The following is an 18,981-nucleotide window of genomic DNA, read 5'->3' as shown; positions in this document are numbered from 1 at the left end:
TTAGTAAGGGACTTTAGAGAAATGATATTTCTCCACCCTTGTGAGGACACAGCAAGCCAACCATATGCAAACAAGAAAGAGGACTGAAACCAAATCTTATGGCACCTTGATCCTAGGCTTCTAGTTTCCATTAACTGAAAAATAAATGTCTGTTTAAGCCATCCAGTCTATGGTAATGTTACAGCAGCCCAAGCTAAGGTAATTATAGAAGGATGCAACAAGTTTTTTGAGATTATAGAAATGCTCTGTATCATGATGGTGGCACTGGTGGGGGCTACACAACTACAAAATCATCGAAACTCATTAAATTGTACTCAAAAATCAGTGAATTTTATGTAAATTATTTCAGTAAGGCAGATTTTGAAAAAAATCAATGCAGCCTATTCCCTTTAGCACTTTCTTTTTCTTTAAGATTTTATGCATTCATGAGAGAAGGGCTGGGGCGAGGGAGGAGCAGACTCCCAGCTGAGCAGGGAGCCCAACCCCCAAGATCATGACCTGAGATCAACACAATTGCTTAACTGACTGAGCCACCCAGGTGCCAAACCACATCCCCCTTAGCACTTCCATTTAATAAATGAGAGGATAAAGCAATACAACCAATTTATTGGTCATTTTCCAGAACAAAAATATTGTAAAATAGTACTGTTCCCTTCAAGTATTGCCCATGAAGGTTATACTCCAATGGGATGAAAAACTAGAGCTGTCCGTCAATTCTGACACTGCTCGAATTCAATTTAAAATGTTTTCTCTTGGGACGCCTGGGTGGCTCAGTTGGTTAAGCAGCTGCCTTCAGTCATGATCCCAGCGTCCTGGGATCGAGTCCCACATCGGGCTCCTTGCTCGGCGAGGAGCCTGCTTCTCCCTCTCCCTCTGCCTCTGCCTACCACTCTGCCTGTGCTCGCTCGCTCGCTCTAACAAATAAATAAATTTAAAAAAAATTTTTTTTAATGTTTTCTCTTGGGTGCCTGGATGGCTCAGTGGGTTAAGCCTCTGACTTCGGCTCAGGTCATGTGATCCCAGGGACCTGGGATTGAGGCCCACATTGGGCTCTCTGCTCGGTGGGGAGCTTGCTTCCCCCTCTCTCTCACTGCCTGCCTCTCTGCCTACTTGTGATCGCTGTCTATCAAATAAATAAATAAATAAAATCTTTTTAAAATAAATAAATAAATAAAAATCTTTTAGAAAAAAAAAGTTTTCTCTTGACCTGAATTTAGGAAATGGAAAATATAATTCTGAGTGTTTCCAATGGTGACAAATGTACTCCTTTGTAAATGAATTCCTGTGAATCCACTACCTCACCATGCCAAAATACTTTGGTTAGGAAATAAAAAGGTTATTAGGAAGTTACTAATACTTATTTTCTTAAAGAATTCAAAACAGCTTTTTATATTGGGGAGGTAGGATGTTTTATTATTATTGTTATTCCTATAAATTCCACAATCTATTAAGGCATCAACAGATTATGCATATGCCTCCCAGAATATCTATGTCAAGACCCATGAGGACATTTAAGTTCTAATATACACGCTTAAAAATTAGCCTCAATACTCAAAATTATATTTAATATATCACCCACAGGGGCTTTAGAGATCAGGCAGCCAAATTCACTAATTTTACAGAAAAGGAAAACACAAGACTAGACTTCCGTTTGCAGCGAGAACTGGGCTAGGTCTTCTTATTAATTTTGTGATTTTCCTCTATAGCAGTGCTTCTCAAACTTTTAACATGCATATGAATCACTTGGGGACCTTGTTAAAATGCATATTCTGATTCAGTAAATCTGGAGGGGAGCCTAAAACTGCACATTTCTAACTTCAAAATTGATGCCAGCACTGTTGGTTTCTGAACCTAATGGAGAACCATGGATCACCATATTATACAGATGTTTAGCAAGTAAACTAATTTTATTTTGTAGTTTCTTATGTTTTTACAGAAGGAAAAAGTTTTCAAGCTAAACTATAATCCTGTATTCTTCCTGAGAGACTCCTAATACTCTGATGTAATAACTAACCACTCCAACCTAGCCACTGAGGATTCTGGATAAGGTGCAAAAAGGCAGTGAACAAAGACATCCCTACTTTAAAAATGTAAGTGTAGAAAATGTTTTAATATGTTGACATGATATATAGCTGGAGTTGAAAATTACTGGTCTGTTGGTCAGGAGTCACCATCAGTTCACCTGAGGGAACTTTCCTAACAGTGCTAGGCTTCCCTCACCCCTCCCCCAGACAAATGCTTCCCAGAAGAAGAATACTGACCAACACATACTTGGATTTCGATAATACAGTTTTTTTTGAAAAAGAGAAGCAGAATCAGGGGCTTCAAGTTTTTTTCTTTCTTTTTTTGGGGGGGGTTGTTATTTTGGGGGGACTTCAAGTTTTAACTATTTGTTCCTATAAAATAGTGTTATTAAGAACTCACAAGGTTAGCGACACCTGGGTGGCTCAGTGGGTTGGGGCCTCTGCCTTCGGCTCAGGTCACGATCTCAGGGTCCTGGGATGGAGCCCTGCATCGGGCTCTCTGCTCAGCGGGGAGCCTGCTTCCCCCTCCCTCTCCGCCTGCCTCTCTGCCTACTTGTGATCTCTCTGTCAATTAAATAAGTAAAATCTTAAAAAAAAAAAACTCACAAGGTTAAACTTCTCTCAAATAAAATGGAAACTACAATGCAAATTGCAAAAATAAAAACTTCAAAGATTTCAGAAGACCTATTAATAATGTCAGATATCAGATACTTTCCCACATTAGCTTTTCCCCTTTTGCTAATCATTTTGCTAAAAACGTTTTTAAAGAGTATCTAATGTAATTCATCTCCTTCCTTCATTACTGTCAAATTAAGAGATACACAAAAATTGTTTTCTTAAAAGAGTCACATATTATTTTCCACTTGAAAACTACTGTTTCCATAGTAACCAGCACTGATGTCACGGAATTTTTTGCTGTTCCCATTTAAAGAATACTGAGGCATAAAAATGTTTTTATGAATTTATCTAAACGGATTAAGAAAAATGTAGAATAGATTACAAATGTACAAGCACAAGGTATTTTCCCCAAAGCTTATCATCAAATATTAAGCAGCTCTTAAAGCATACCCTTTGGAAAATGTAAGTGTACTCTGAAGAAAAATATTTTCAACTGAAGTTAATTTAAATTAGATAGCTTAAATGAGGATGCAGTTTATGAAGTCAATTTTGTTAGCTAGTTAAGAGATGCTAGAATAATGGCTCAGGGGACTCTTAAGCAACAATGAGGAAATTCAGAAAAATTCTACTTAGGATCAGCAACAAAGGTTTTTCTCAATTTCTTCCTAAAGTTAAGTCCTGTAGAAAATCTCACCCAAGTTACCCCAGGGGTCTTGCATCTGTTCTTAAGCACTTTTTTTGGAGGGGGGGAGGTGGGGAAGATACACTTCTGTTCTGCAGTCCTAGTTTTTAAAGAATCAGAGTACACAATACTGAAAATTAATTTTGAGGGAAGTTATTTATATGCTAAAGGAATTCTTACACACATGTGAACAGGAAAAAAAAAGTTTCCTTGTCCATGAAGTACTATTAAGAAATGGGGCGGGGTGGGGGAGGATCTGAAACAAGAAAGCCAAAAGTAATAAATAAGATATTAAGTGTGTTACATGGATAAACTTCAAAACCAATGTCGAATGAAAAAAACAAATCACAAGTACATCCTCTGGGCCACTTACTAAAAATCATTAAATAAAGCACAATACTATGCATCATTTATTTTAAAAATACATGTAAGGGGGTACCTGGGTGGCTCAGTTGGTTAAGCATCCAACTCTTGATCTTAGCTCAGGTTTTGATCTCAGGGGTGTGAATTCAAGCCCCACACTGAGGCTCCATACTGGGTGTGGAGTCTACTTAAAAAAAAAAAAAAAAAACAGATATATATGCCAACTTCGAGAGTGTGTGTGTGTGTGTGTGTGTGTGTGTGTGTGTGTGTAGGAAGGGAAGAAAAGAAAAAGATGCTGGGAGACCCCTTCAACTTGTAAAGTGACATTTTATTTCTCTTTAAAAATGATTCAAAACAATTAGGGTAAATACTAAACCTCAGATCTAGGCAATGGGCGCTTGGACATCTATAATATTTTCCTATCATTTTTATAAGTTTGAAATATGTTACAATTGTTTTTAATGAAGATTTTTAGATGACTTCAGAATTTACTTCACAGAAAAAGTCACTTCTATTTATTGAATGACTCCATGACTTTGGGCCAGGCACCGTGAGAGGAACCCCCTCAATAACCCTGCAATTTAGCAATTATCCCCAATTCAGAGATTAGAAATATGGACAAATTTTTTTAAAAAGAAAAAGCAGTATATGCATCAAGATTTCTACCTGGGGGGGGGGGGGCCTGGGTGGCTCAGTGCGTTAAATCTCTACCTTCAGCTCGGGTCATGAACTCAGGGTCCTGGGGTGGAGCAGGGAGCCTGCTTCTCCCTTTCTCTCTCTGCCGGCCTCTCTGCCTACCTGTGATCTCTGTCTGTCAAATAAATAAAATCTTTAAAAAAAAAAAAAAAAGATTTCTATCTGGGCTTTTATAACAAGTCCATGCTGTTTCCTCTATACCAAACTTACAATGTTACAGGATAATTCTTAAAAAATCAATGTTCCCCAGTAGCATAGGCCATAGGAAAGGAGACACAAATCAGTCCATTATTTTTGAAAAGATGTTTATCACTTAAAACAAATCCCTGATATCAGTTCATCTATCCTTATACAGTAAAAAATGCACGTACAGATTATGTGTGGGCTTAACGAGTTTGATTTTGTGTCACTGGGAGAGGTAAACTGATAAACATCTAAAATTTGAGATTTTTAGATCCTTATAGTCCTGGATTAAACTGGAGTCCTGGACAAAAAAAAAGAGTAACCAAAATAATTAAAACTAAAGATACATGTCTTCCTTGATAGATCAACAGGAATAAAAAAAATATGTCTGCTATAGCACAGTCTAGCTGTAATTTAATTATACATTGATCTGAGTTATACTGACAATATTTAATTAGCCAAAACCACACCATAAAACAGTGAGTCTCATGTACACTAAAGCTTAAGAACCAGCTGGGTGGCTTGTCTGGAATACAGACTCTTGGACCTCAACTCCAGAGCTGATTCAGCTGATCAGGAGCGAGTCCAGGAACCTACATTTGTAAAAGCACCCCACGAACCACCACCAAGGTCATTCCGATGCAAGGGGGTTAAAGAACTAGAAGTAGGAGTGCGTAAGTCTTTATTCCTTCAACACTCACTCACTAAACACCCACAACAAGGTTCTAAGAATTGCAAAATTCACTAGTGAACAAATTTAAAAAAAAAAAAAGTCCTGCCCTTAGGAGTTTATTACATCCTAAAGATGAGGAAATAGAAAACAAGAAAACAAATAAATGACATTGGCTAGTGTTAAGTATAATACAGAGAAAAATAAAGCAGGTTAAAGGAAATGGAGCAGGGGCTTGCTATTTCATGAAAGAATGATCAGGCAAAGTTTCTCTAATAAGGAAACAGCTGAGCAGAGAACTGAAAGAAGTGATAGTATCTGGGAGAATGGGTGGAAACATCATTAGTAACTTTCTCACTCTTCGAAATAATGTACGAAATACTTTTAGAGTACCTTCTACTATGGAAGAGGGAAAAACACTGTCTATTCTGGGTTAATAGCTACATAATACCCCTTTAATCCTCAAAGTCGTTTTGTTTGGTAAACTATGAGTTTCCCTGTTTGTATAAAGGAGGACTATGAGGTTCAGATTAAGCAATCTGCAAGGACATATATTTCCTAAGTAATCAAATCTGTATGCACACTCAGGTCCTTGTCAAGTCCATCATCTTCCAACTATGCCAAATGATCATGTTTGTTGAATAAACTCAGAGCTGAATTGTTACCTGCTCAAGATATCTAGAAAGCTGAAAAACAGTTACCAAAACCACAATTTGTTAAAAAAAAAAAAGAAGAAGAAGAAGAAGAAGAGGGATTTATTTATCTCCTTTATAACAAATCTTAGCATACAGCTACTTTTCCCTCTTTCCAAAAATTTCTTTGTCAAAATTTATTTATATAGTCAGCAAAGCATTTATACCATCCTCCAACATGTGGGAAATAATCTTTTTTTTCTTCATTACCTTCCTAGAAGGGCAAATTTTAAATTGGAGACTTTTAAAATATGAGATGCAATAAAATTATATTTGCCCATCTTTGGTAAGATATGCATATATATTTACATGTAAAGAAATGTGTAATTCATTGTTTCATGTGGTACACCTATACAATGTGTCATCAATAACTGAGGAAGGTCCCCCACCCCACCTACTTCAAGCTAGTAGTAACTAGAGAGCAAGGCACTATACTTGATACCAAAGAAATGCAATTTGCTGATAACAGTCCTTACTCTCAAGGCTCCAACACAAACAAGTATAACAGAACAGTAAAGAAAGCACTACATTAAATTATTTAGCTAGTGTTATCAATGAAGACATCCTCTGGAGAAGGCTGCATCTCTCTGAGCCCTGAAAATCAGATTAAGGCTAACCTTCAAAGTTTAGGCTAAGAATACTAGGCATTATCCTGAGAGACAAGGGAAATTTTGAGGCAGACAAGTGACAGGATCACAGCTGTGCTGCAGAGATAAACCAAAAGTGATGAGTGTGTAAGAAGTATAATGAGAATCTAAAAACGGGGAAATCAGATATTAAGTAACTAGAAGAGCCTAAGTATAAGGTGAGAAGCCCAAAGTCAGGACGTGACAGTAAAAATGAAAAGCAATGCATATGAGAGCTAGCCAGTTCCTCTTCAACATCCCCCTCCGAACTAGGCAACAGGATACACTAAATTATTCCGCATTTCTATAAGGAACATATTCTTTTCTTATAAGCCTTTATAAAACAACAATACATTAAATTTCCATTTCCAAAAGTAATCTTGGCAGTACTCTAAGGTTTTCTAACACAGGGATCAGGTATCCATCAAAACCAGAGTAGGTTTCCTTGACTCAGGCAAACCACTGAATCATTCCCTTCTGGCCCCAAAATTAACTCAGTAGTGAGTTAAAGATATTAAATCCACAGAAAAGCTACTGAAATTTGGGATAATCAGTTAGCAAAGGAGTCATTAATACACACACAGATCCAGGCTTAAATTTAGAATAAGGTTTTTATGATAAATCTCAAATAGGTTATCTGCCAAGACTCTGGAAGTAAGATGCTACATTCCATTTTGCCACGACTCTCTACCTTGGACGGCTCAGTATAGCAGCACTTTATTTAAGAAGGAAAGAAAAAAGAAGAAGAAAGAGAGAAAGGAGGGAGGGAGGGAGGAAGAAAGAAAAACTGGTTATCTATCTGAGAGAGTGTCCACAAGGGGGTGGGGGGCAGGACAGAGGAACAAGCAGACTCCCCACTGAGTGTGGAGCCTGACAAGGGGCTCAATTCCAGGACCTTGGTATCATGACATGAGCTAAAATCAGATGCTTAACCAACTGAGCCACCCAGATGCCCCTATAGCAGCACTTAAAAAAAAAACAAAGTATACACTCAAACACAGGCAAAATTCCTACTAAGAGAAGAGCTGTAAGAAGAAAGGAATAGTGCAAAACAGACAAACATCCTTCCAAGTAGATATATGTGACTAATCTGAAATAACTTGAAAAACAAAACGGGTAAGAAAGTCAGAGATTCTCATTATACTCTTCCTTTTATCCTTTCTCTAGTTTGGCAACTTTTAGAGTACATACACATCAGGATTCCTTGCAGTCAATAAAAGAGATGCTCAAAAACGGGTAGGCGAACACACCTCTATAGTTTTTAAGAAGTCACATTTAGGGCTATTCAGTTTTTCCAGGAATCATCCAGTTATTTAAATCAGTTCTTTGCTCGACTTGGCTACAAAAACAGCCCATATTCTCTTTTTATTACACATGCTCTACCACCATTTGATCCTTCAGTTACTTCTAACTTTTTAAATACTTTTTAAGTATCCCTTCTGGAAAAATTCTTAGAAAGGAGAGACAAATCCTTAAACTATTTTGTAAAAAACCTTACCATATACTGCCTTTTTATCTTCAAACAAGTGGTATATCCTACTCTCTGCCTCCTAAGACCCACCCATTCTTCAAGGTCTGACAAAGCCCACCCTCCTCCCTGAAGTCTTCCTCGGTAACACTCGCACACAGTAATTCCTACTTCTGAAATTATAAACTTAATGATACACTTTACTAACAAATATGCATAAGGTCTATCTGATCTCCCAACTACATGAAAGCTTAGAACAGGGCTCTGTTCCTACACTTTTCTACACAGGTACTCATTACATGCAACTGAAAAGCCCTTTCATAAGATAGGTGGCTCAATATGTCAACTGATAACATCAAGGGAAAAAAGCCAGTTCTTTGTCTAAAAATGGTCTTCTATCAGCCTGCCCTCCTCCACCTCTTTACTCCCAAGAAAACTAATGTCTTTACCCTGAAGGAGTGATAACTTTGTACACTCAAAACAAGCCAAATGTTTTTAAGACATTAACTTTTCATCTTAAGCTTCCAAAGTAGGGTCTTTTTTTTTTTTAGTTAAAGAAGCTGAAGCTTGGCGGTGGTAACAATCCATACCAAGCTCCTGGGCAGCAAAACAGATGCCCATACTGTCTGCCATTAAAGATTCAGGAATAAAACATTCTTCAGGAAGAATTCAAAACAGTTTAAAAAAAAAACAGGGGCACCTGGGTGGCTCAGTGGGTTAAAGCCTCTGCCTCCGGCTCAGGTGGGATCAAGCACCGGAACGGGCTCTCTGCTCGGCAGGGAGCCTGCTTCCTCCTCCTCTCTCTGCCTGCCTCTCTGCCTACTTGTGAGCTCTCTCTCTCTCTGTCAAATAAATAAATAAAATCTTTTTAAAAAAAGAAAAAAAAAAAAAAAAACAAAAACAAAAAACCCACCCTCTGGCAGCATACCTAAAAATTCAGAAGAGACTAGCACCAGTAAGTTGAAAAGTTGCCAATTTATTTAAGAAAACACTCACGAGGGGCGCCTGGGTGGCTCAGTGGGTTAAAACCTCTGCCTTCGGCTCAGGTCATGATCCCAGGGTTCTGGGATCAAGCACCGGAACGGGCTCTCTGCTCGGCAGGGAGCCTGCTTCCTCCTCCTCTCTCTGCCTGCCTCTCTGCCTACTTGTGAGCTCTCTCTCTCTGTCAAATAAATAAATAAAATCTTTAAAAAAAAAAAAAAAAAAACACTCATGGAACCATTTTAAATTTTTTTTTCAAAAACACAATATACCCACAAAATTTAAAAGTCAAATATGAAAAAATCCCTTATGTACAAAAAGGCTTTTACAAAACAGTAAGGAAAACACTGAGAGATGGTCCAAGATTATGAAAATGCAATCAATAAAAAGAATACACATTCAGGGCACCTGGGTGGCTCAGTCGTTAAGTGTATGACTTCGGCTCAGGTCATGATCCCAGGGTCCTGGGACTGAGCCCCACATCGGGCTCCCTGCTTCTCCCTCTCCCTCTGCCTGCCACTCTGCCTACTTGTGCTCTCCCTGTCAAATAAATAAATAGATAAATCTTTTTTTAAAAAATGCATATTCAGTTAACATTAAAATTTAAACATCAACTGTAATCAAAGAAATACAAATGCAACAGTAAGATCCTCTACCTAAGTGTTAGCATTCATTTTTAAATAACAACACCCACTTGTAAACAAAGTATTTGCAAACAAGTACAAACCTAACCCAAACAAACACAAGATAAATCAGAACTTTCTGAATGGACTGGCTGATGTGTCTTCAATATTCAAAGGTACAGATGGTACAAACATAAACTTTTAAGACCTTATCCTAAAGGTCAAGATTTATCTACAGAAATGTTTAGCCAGCATTATTCACAAAAAATAACCCTGTATCTAGATGAAGGATTAGTTTAGTATGACAATGCCATTTTAAAAATCATGCTGAAGAGATTATTTAATCAAAAAGGGAAATACGATGAATGGAAAAATAAATTACAAAATTACAGTAAGATCCCAAATTAGAAAACATTAAATTATGCATTAAAAAAGGATATATACTACAAGATGTATACCCTAATGCTAGCAGTGCTTACCACTAGTAGATATTTTTACTTTCTTCTTTAGTTGTATTTTCCAAAATGTCTACAAAGATTTATTGCTTTTGAAATTAAAAAAAAAAAAAATTAAAACTTTCACTAGGTATAAATTACCTATGACTTGTAACAGATTAAGAGCCATGATCACAAGCTCTGATCAATCACAAGTTTAGCTGTAATTTAAAGGCAATAAGTTTCTATCTTAATATCGAATTGTTAGACTTCTGGCATCAACAACATTGTTCAACCTTTCTGAGAACTTCTAGCCTACACTTCTGAATTTGCGAAACAATACCCAAGGCCACGGCCATTCTCCTTTAATAAAAATCCTCTCAACTCCAAACAAACTCCGCAGATCATATTGTAATATCTATTTTAAAATTAAAGTGCTTATGAAAAGAGTGATTTCTGAAGATGTGATTAAAAATTAAGCTCAAAAAAATCTTAAGAACAAGGGTGATTCATGTCGAAGTTTCTCTACAACTTACTTCAAAAACAACTCACCCCCCCCTTTCTGATAAAAGTAAACTTATTCCAAGTTTTAGTTATCTCATAGGGGCGCCTGGGTGGCTCACTCTGCCTTTGGCTCAGGCCATGATCTCAGGGTCCTGGGATCAAGTCCCGCTCTCTGCTTGACATGGAGCCTACTTCCTCCTCTCTCTCTCTCTCTCTCTCTGCCTGTCTCTCTGCCTACTTGTGATCTCTGTCAAATAAATAAATGAAATCTTTAAAAAAATTAGTATCTCATAAACCCATTCATTCAAATATGAAATGAGAAGCTCATTTAGCATGCCAATTCCACCCCCTTTTAAAAGACAGTTTCTTTATAGAAGGCTTTAAGGTTTCTACTGTGCCTTCACAGATTATCTATTTAATAAAAACAAAAACAAAATACCTTTAAGTTTGCTAGGGCAGATTATTACCTACCAGGAAGGGAAAAATGTTATTACAGAGCTAGTATTAAAATCCAGCCCTCCATTCTAAATCCATTCTGAAGATCAAAATAAGTTTACAGAATTCCAAAGGTAAAATATATCCTAATCACTATTCATGACACTAAATGATTACATGTAAGGGGAAAAAAGCTTTTTTTTTTTTTAAAGATTTTTATCTATTCATTTTGACAGAGACCACAAGTAGGCAAGAGAGGCAGAGAGAGGGGGGGAAGCGGGCTCCCTGCCAAGCAGAGAGCCCGATGTGGGGCTCAATCCCAGGACCCTGAGATCATGACCCGAGCCGAAGGCAGAGGTTTAACCCATTGAGCCACCCAGGCGCCCCGGGAAAAAAGCTTTTAATGGGATTCACAATTTGTGTACTTTCAAGTCAACCATTCTTTGGGCATTTTTGTACAAAACAGACTCCAGTTAGATTCTGCACATTTACTACCTGAAAGGTAAATAAATGCACTCTACTTGAGAACTGCCATGACCTTAAGAAATTACTTCATATTGAATCCTATACTGGAAATAAACAATTTCAGAAGACTGTTTTGCTATGATTGATTCTCTAAAGTGCAAGTTTATTGAAATAAAGACAGCTGAGAAGTATGAATGTGTATTTTTATCTTATAAAAACCAAACAAAGGTTTTTCAAGTCACATATTTTGAAATTTAACTTTTCGTTCAAAATATCGACTCATTATAGTAATACTACCATCAACAGAATGTCTGCCACTGGGTTAAGCACTTTTATCACATTTAATACTTGCAATACCCCTAATCAGGAACACATTATCAGCATTCTACAGGTAAAGTTAAAAATTTACCTACCACCCTTGCCCAAACTGAACCTCTGTCTACATTGCAGGGAAAAAAATTAGAAGAAACTGACAGGAAATATGCACATATATACATATAATAGCATAAGTAGTCAAATAGGCACATTCTTACATAAGCATTACAGTACACACAGACAGCTTTACAGTTTATAAAACATCTGTACCTATCTCATTTCTTTCCCACAACAGCCCTATTACGGGATTACTATCACTGCCACGTGTGAGGGGCTTCAAGGCTCAGAGAGTTTAGTCACTCAGCTTTTGATTCCTTTCCTCATTCTTTCCCATTGCACTATCTTGACTTCTCTATAATTAAAAACACATTGCCCCACAATAAGAAGAGGAAATGTACTATAGATTCTTGACAAACATCTTTCATAAATTTATACAGCTCACCAAGCTATCAGAATTACTGGTTATTCTGACTTAGAGCATAAACAAAAATATAATTTGTATGAATAATTTTCATTAAGTTGGTTCATTAACAAAGAATCCCCTAAATCCTACTTGTACTGGCCAGAAAACTAAACCCCAAGTCAAAAGTGCATACTATCTCCTTGGGAAAACAAAGTACATATATGTTAAGTCTTTTGTGACTTAACAGTTGCATCTAAGAGATATCATCTGCCCATAAAACCAACTACCTACAGCCATCTGTCCCACAGTAGATAGTGAGGGTGGCTACTTAATTAAGTACACATTTTTAAAAATCTACCTAAGTTTAGCAAATATGTGTACACCTGAACACACGCAGATATGATTACCAATAATTTAAAAAAATCATTTATAAAATAGTTACCTTGGCTTTGTACTTACTTCGTACTTCTCAATGTCCTTAACAAGCAGAATTGTTCTACTTCATGAATTCTTCTTTCCACAACATCTACCTTTTCCCTTCTTACTTTAAAATTTCCCACTCCACTTAGTAACTTGATCCAGCTTTACTTATTAACTGCCCCAGCTTCTCATTAGTATGGTTTCAGACATCACTCATTCAACAGTTTTACCAAGACATTTCTAATTATGTATGTGATAAGAAAGCACTCAACCATTCTTTCTATATGATGGGTGGTGAGTGATAAAGAGAAGAACGTTAGGGTTCAAAGCCAGATCCCAAGAAAGAATTCTTGAGACATCTTTGGTGCAAAATGGTGATTTTATTAAAGCACAAGGACACGGGGCGCCTGGGTGGCTCAGTGGGTTAAAGCCTCTGCCTTCAGCTCAGGTCATGATTCCAGGGACCCTGCTTTCCCCTCTCCCTCTCTGCCTGCCTCCCTGCCTATTTGTGATCTCTGTGTGTCAAATAAATAAATAAAATCTTTTATTTTAAAAAAATAACCAAAAATTAAAAATTAAAAATTAAAAAAATTTAAAAAAAATCACAAGGACAGGACCCATGGCAGAAAAAGCTGCACTGGGGAATCTAGTCCATTACATACTTTCAAGTTGGGAGGGAGTTAGGGATAGTTTAAGTCTCTAAGGAATTTTGGAAGCAAGGTTTCCAGGACCTTGAGGGAGCTAGCTATTGTTGGGAAAAGATCATTTATTACTGTCTAATAAAACCTGAGTCATGAGACCCTTCAGATGTATACTGGTGGGTCATATGCTTGGAGGATGATTGCCAACACATATCTTGGGGAGCTTTTGCTTACAACTGCGTGTCAAATAGGTCTTCCAACCGAGCATAAACAAATTTTTTAAATGCATCTTGCTAAAAAGTATCAAAACTGTAAAAATATGCCTTGAACTACAGCATGGAATGAGGTGATAGGTACTCTTTAACAAGTGCTTAATATCAGACAGATGAAAAAAAGCACAATTTTGGAAAACTTTCTAAACAATTTCAAGAAAGTTACTTTCATCTATGAATATTTAAAAACTTTATCCTAAAGTTGAAACACACTGGCAGGGGCACCTGGGTGGCTCAGTGGGTTAAGCCTCTGCCTCGGCTCAGGAATGATCTCAGGGTCCTGGGACTCTGCTCAGCGGGGAGCCTGCTTCCCCTTCTCTCTCTGCCTGCCTCTCTGCCTACTTGTGATCTCTCTGTGTCAAATAAATAAATAAAATCTTAAAAAAAAAAAAATGGCAAACTAAAATCGAATCCCAAAATAGGTGCACCCAACTTAAAGCAAGACTCTCATTTTAACTCATCGTTTATTTTCCCTACAATAAATACCTCTTTACTGTATGTTAAACAGCTCCTTCTTCCCCAAATAATTTCCAAGAGATTTAATCATCCTACAAAGCCATTAAAGTACAAGATTACATAATGCTTTATAAAGACCCTACATTCCTAAAGAAAGTAAGCATTTCTCTTAAGAGACACAAAGCACCTTCCGAAGACTAAACTACTATGGCACCTGACTCACCCCAACTCAATTCTTCAAGTTTACTTATTCAGAAAGCAGAGGGAGACAAAGAGTTTCTTATACACACTCAAATATAGCTGAGTTCCTACTCATTCACAGCCTGTTTGCTCTGACTAAACACAAATCTTAAGAAGTTTTATTGGGATTTTAATGCCGTACTGAGTGACTATAGAGCAAACGAGAAGGTTTTAGGCAGTCATTTGATAGGTATGGTTATCAAGGAAAGGGCTACCTCCGAGAGTGGGGGGAAAACATAACACACAAAAATCGAGTAGCAGACAGAATGTTTAATAAATGGTGAGCCCTATTTATCAACTCTTAAGAATCACGTCTCAATGTACCACAAAATAAAAATGATGTTCATAACCAAGACCAAATCATGAAGTTATGCTTCTCCTATTAAGGCAAGGACATAAAACATTTGAGGGGTGCCTGGGTGGCTCAGTGGGTTAAGCCTCTGCCTTCAGCTCGGGTCATGAACTCAGGGTCCTGGAATGGAGCAGGGAGCCTGCTTCTCCCTCTCTCTCTCTCTGCCTGCCTCTGTCTACTTACAAACTCTCTCTCTGTCAAATAAACAAATAAAATCTTAAAAAAAAAAAAAAACACTTTGAAACTACATCTAAAATGGTTATGTTAAAATATAGATAAGTAAGTGCAAGAGCAAACACACACACAACACACACACCGCTAGGGTCCAAAAGATCTAAATCAATCCATCAGCATTCCAAAACTAATTACTTGAGAATTCCAACCAGAAGAGATCTAAGGCAAAACCTCTCTTCTCTGGTGGTGTGGGGTGTGGGGTGTGGGTGTGTGTGTGTGTGTGTCTGTTTCTATGCAAACAGTTCTGTCAAGTGCTTTTGTTGGCAGGCAATAATAAAATAAGCTTTATTTCCTGTTCTTTATCCTGTATGAGAACTCTAGTTTGTCATCACCTCTGACATATGTTCAGCACATCCAAAGGTTACTATGAATGATGAAATATATTTCACATAAACTTTTCTAATTGAAGTTAGTCTTCACGGATAACACCTTATCAAAATGTTTCACATTTCATCTCACAAAACCTTTATCAGATTGTGGAAAGAGGAATCTGAAGACCACAAGTTCACATTTAGTGTAGTTTATAAACTCTTACGTATTCCATGGCCGTACTTACCTAACCGTTAAGCTTTTACTATTTATAAGCCTTTGAAAAACTTTATGCCTTTAAGTACTATCAAAATTCTCAATCAGGATTACATGAGTTCAGTTCACACCAGCGCGAAAGATCAAATGCTGAACTCCTAAAAATAGGGGTGTTATGAGAGGGACACACAACACTCCGCTGCCAAAGCAAACGCGTCTTGGACAGGGCAGGGGCGCTCCTTGTACACGTACAGTAGCAGCTCACATTCCGCAAAACCGGGGAGCGAAGGATCAGGTGACTTCACACCACAAACACTTGGAGTCTGATCGGGCCTTACTATACCGTCTAAGTGATTAGTAAACTGCTCGCAACCCTAGTTTAACAACTAAATCTGGACTTGCATCCTAGCCACGCGAAACCCGCGCCAATGGGTTTGGGGGCCGAGGAGCCCCAGAACCCGAGCCCAGGGGCACAGCCCTGGCCTGCGGACTGCGGCTGCCTCCTGGAAGGGTGTCTGGAGAGCTTTCCGACCTGGCAGCGAGGTGTCTGCTCCCCCCGCGCGCTCCGCGTCCTCCTCCTCCGTGGGGTTCATAAAGCCCCGGCCACCCTTGCCTCCCTTTCTGACAGAAGGACAGAGAGCGGAGTGCCCGCCAGGAGACAGATCGCCCTGCCGCGTCCGGAACTCTCCAACACCCAGACGCGGCGCCACCGACCTCCCCGCGCGCCCCAGGTCTGCGGCCCCAGCTCAAGGCCGCCCCCTCAGGTCGGGGCGGACGCGGCGGCAGCCACGCGGCGGGAGGGCAGGGGGCCGGGCCGGGCGCAGATGCGCTCGCCGCCCGTTCACCCGACAGCAGCGGGAGCCGCGGCCCCAGGGCCGCCCTTTCAGGCCGCGCGCCGCGGAAACTCGGGGCGCGGCGGGGGCTAGGCCCGGCGGCCGTCAGACGAGGCGGCGGGAGGAGAGCTGAACCAGCCGGGGCCGACGACCCCGCCGCCTGCGGCCGGTGCCCGCGGGTCCGAGCGGCCCGCGCCTTGTCCCCACCCGCCCTGCGGCCTCCGCCCCCACGGCGCGTACCTAGGAAGGTCGTGGACGAGACGTGGTTAACCCCGGTGCTTGGGTCGCTGGTCCGCCGCCGGCGCCGCAGCCCCTGGTGCGGCTGCTGCCTCCGCGCTGCCTCGTCCCCCTCCGCCATCTTGTACCGATTTAAAATTAACTCCCCACTGACGTCAAACGCCGCCGCCGCTTTATCAACCTCCCGGGAGCCGGAGGGGCGCCTGCGGGTCCTAGCGCCGCCTGTAGCCAGCGTCTCCTTGTCCTCCCCACGCCCTCCCCCGTCCCGCCCATCGGCGCCCTCGCTCCGCCTCCGCCCTGCCAGCCTCCCTGCCCGCCTGCCTGCCAGTCGCTAGGTTTCCCTGGCCTTCCACTGCTAGAAGGGATTGGGCGGCGCCCCCACCGCGATCGCCTCGCTCCACAGGCTCTGAGCTCAGTACCACACCCCCTTAGCGCTGGGCTGCTCCGTGTAAACGCAGAAGGGATCTCCAGAGAACCAAGTCCCTCCTTCCCCGTTCAGTAACCCAATTCTTTTTACTGCTCTTCTTCGTAATCGTTAACTCGTGCCCTGCACATGCGGTTGCTTTCGCACGCCTTTCTTTCTCTTTTTTATCCTCCACCTTCTCCTCCACAGCTGTTCTCCCTCTCTGTCCCCTCTCCCAAGCTATTGCTCTGCTTTTCCTTTTGATCTTTCCTCATCCAAGTCCCTAATGTTGCTTCCCCTCCGGAGACCATCCTATGGTTTGTTTGCAATAGTTCCCATCTGCTTAGGAGACCTTCCACCTATCTTCCTGACTGTGCATACCCTTTCCTGCTCCCAATACCTGCAGAGACAAGTCAGAAAGCGCTGTCATCAGATAATGAATTGGAGCAGGTCCTTTACTATGATGAACCTTCTTGTGAGAATCCAGTGATATCCTGTAGAAAGTTAAGTCACTTTTTAAAATTAATACCAGCCTGTGGAAGCTTCTGCGAAATGCGGTCTCTTTTCTTTTGGATTTTTTACCACATCACCAATGCATTAAAAAGTCCTTTTCTTGGTAAAGACAGGTGTCCAGTTGTCCAAACTGCTGTCTTGTCCAGGTCTTCTCACAAGTCTAAAAATCAGGGCCTTTCCTCCTGCATAATCTCTAGAAAAGCACTGGTGTCCTAGAAGCTTCCACATGCCATTTTATCAGGGTTTCCACTGGGCTGTTAGTTTATTCATCCGTTTTCTGTCTTTATGGGAGGGGATTTGGAGCTCCTACTGGACTTCCTACTCCCTGCCTCCGAGTTCAGTGCCCCTAAGCTCCCAGCCATAAGCCTGGCTTGATGATGGATTTCCTTTCATAATCTCCCTATGTGGCATCTATTTAATGTTGCCCACAATCTGCTTTATGCAAGGTATCATCGTGGGCAAGAAGATGCAAAAATGAGTATTTTTGCCATCAAAGAGTAATGTTTCAGTGAGAGCTAGCAGTTAACTTAGAACTCAGTGCACCCCATCATGGATTCCCAGGGACCTAAGGCTACACCCCTCCTCTTCTATTGACTTAACTGCTTTCTTTTCCACTATTAGACAGTAATTGTTTCCTAGGCTGCTACTACAGTGCCCTGAACAGGGCCACACAGCTCCTGACTTTAAGGGGTATAGAGAAGCCAAATGCAAGTATAGTCAAGAGATTGAGCAGTATCCCACAGTTGCCCCAAATCTGTGTGTGTTGAAAAGTACTTTCTTCATTTTCCCCAGTCAGCTATCCCTCTTCAGTTACTCATCGCAGTGAAGCCTCAGTGTTACTTCAGACTTTTCCCTCCTCTCTCCTGCCCTCTGCACCAAACAAGTCTGTGTTAAGCTGGTTCTGATTTCTGAATCTCTGTCCAGGTCACCTCCTCTCCATCCTCTCAGCCTCCCTCTTGATTTGGCACCATCATTTCCCACTACACTGAGGTAATATTGCTGTGGGCCCTTCTCCTGTGGGTCCTTCACCCAGCCACTAGCTTAAGTTTTCTTCAATGCAGATCGGTTGATGTGATTTCTCTGCTCAGGATCAAGTCCAAACCCTTCTGAGTAGTTGACAAGGCCTTTCACTATTTGGGTCCCACCTATGTATGGAGCTTCATTTTTCACTACTCTGTCCCTTATTCCTCATTTTTTTTTTTCATTTAACAAATGAATTTTGGCACTGTCATGCATGCTGAACAACAAATAATAAACATGACAGACAAAATTGGTTTACTTAGTTGTTTGGTTTTTTCCTTTCTACAGCCCACACAGACCCCTCCAGCACATGAAAGTGAGCTTCAGGGGCTCAAAGATCCATCTTATTCAGGGGCACCTGACTGGCTCAGTGGCAGAGCACGTGACTCTTAAACTTCTTGAGTTCAAGCCCCATGTTGAGTGTGGAGATTAGTTTTTTGTTTTTTTTTTAAAGACCCCATTTATCCATTTGACAGATAGAGATCACAAGTAGGCAGAGAGACAGGCAGAGAGACAGGCAGAGAGAAAGGAGGAAGCAGGCTCCCCACCGAGCAGAGAGCCCGACATGGGGCTCGATCCCAGGACCCTGGGAT

At 40.5% G+C, this 18,981-nt stretch overlaps 1 protein-coding gene across 4 annotated transcripts in view; it reads right to left on the bottom strand.

Moving 5' to 3' along the window:
- The window catches only part of ATL2 (atlastin GTPase 2), a 58,713-nt gene extending 42,113 nt beyond the window's left edge, over positions 1-16,600 (bottom strand). For 2 of the 4 annotated variants that reach the window (XM_080813831.1, XM_080813834.1), the window contains exon 1: positions 16,456-16,597. In XM_080813831.1, the coding sequence (XP_080669957.1) occupies positions 16,456-16,573 (118 nt within the window). In that variant the 5' untranslated portion in view covers positions 16,574-16,597. Of the gene's footprint in view, positions 1-15,914; positions 16,045-16,455 lie in introns of those variants that run through there. The other 2 variants (XM_080813833.1, XM_080813832.1) reach the window with 2 other exon arrangements.
- Positions 16,601-18,981: the final 2,381 nt, after the last annotated feature.

Source organism: Martes martes (assembly GCF_963455335.1).
Source record: "Martes martes genome assembly, chromosome: 9".
NCBI classification, from domain to species: domain Eukaryota; kingdom Metazoa; phylum Chordata; class Mammalia; order Carnivora; family Mustelidae; genus Martes; species Martes martes.
Note: the sequence above shows the minus strand (reverse complement) of the source record. Positions and strands in the feature narration are given on the sequence as shown.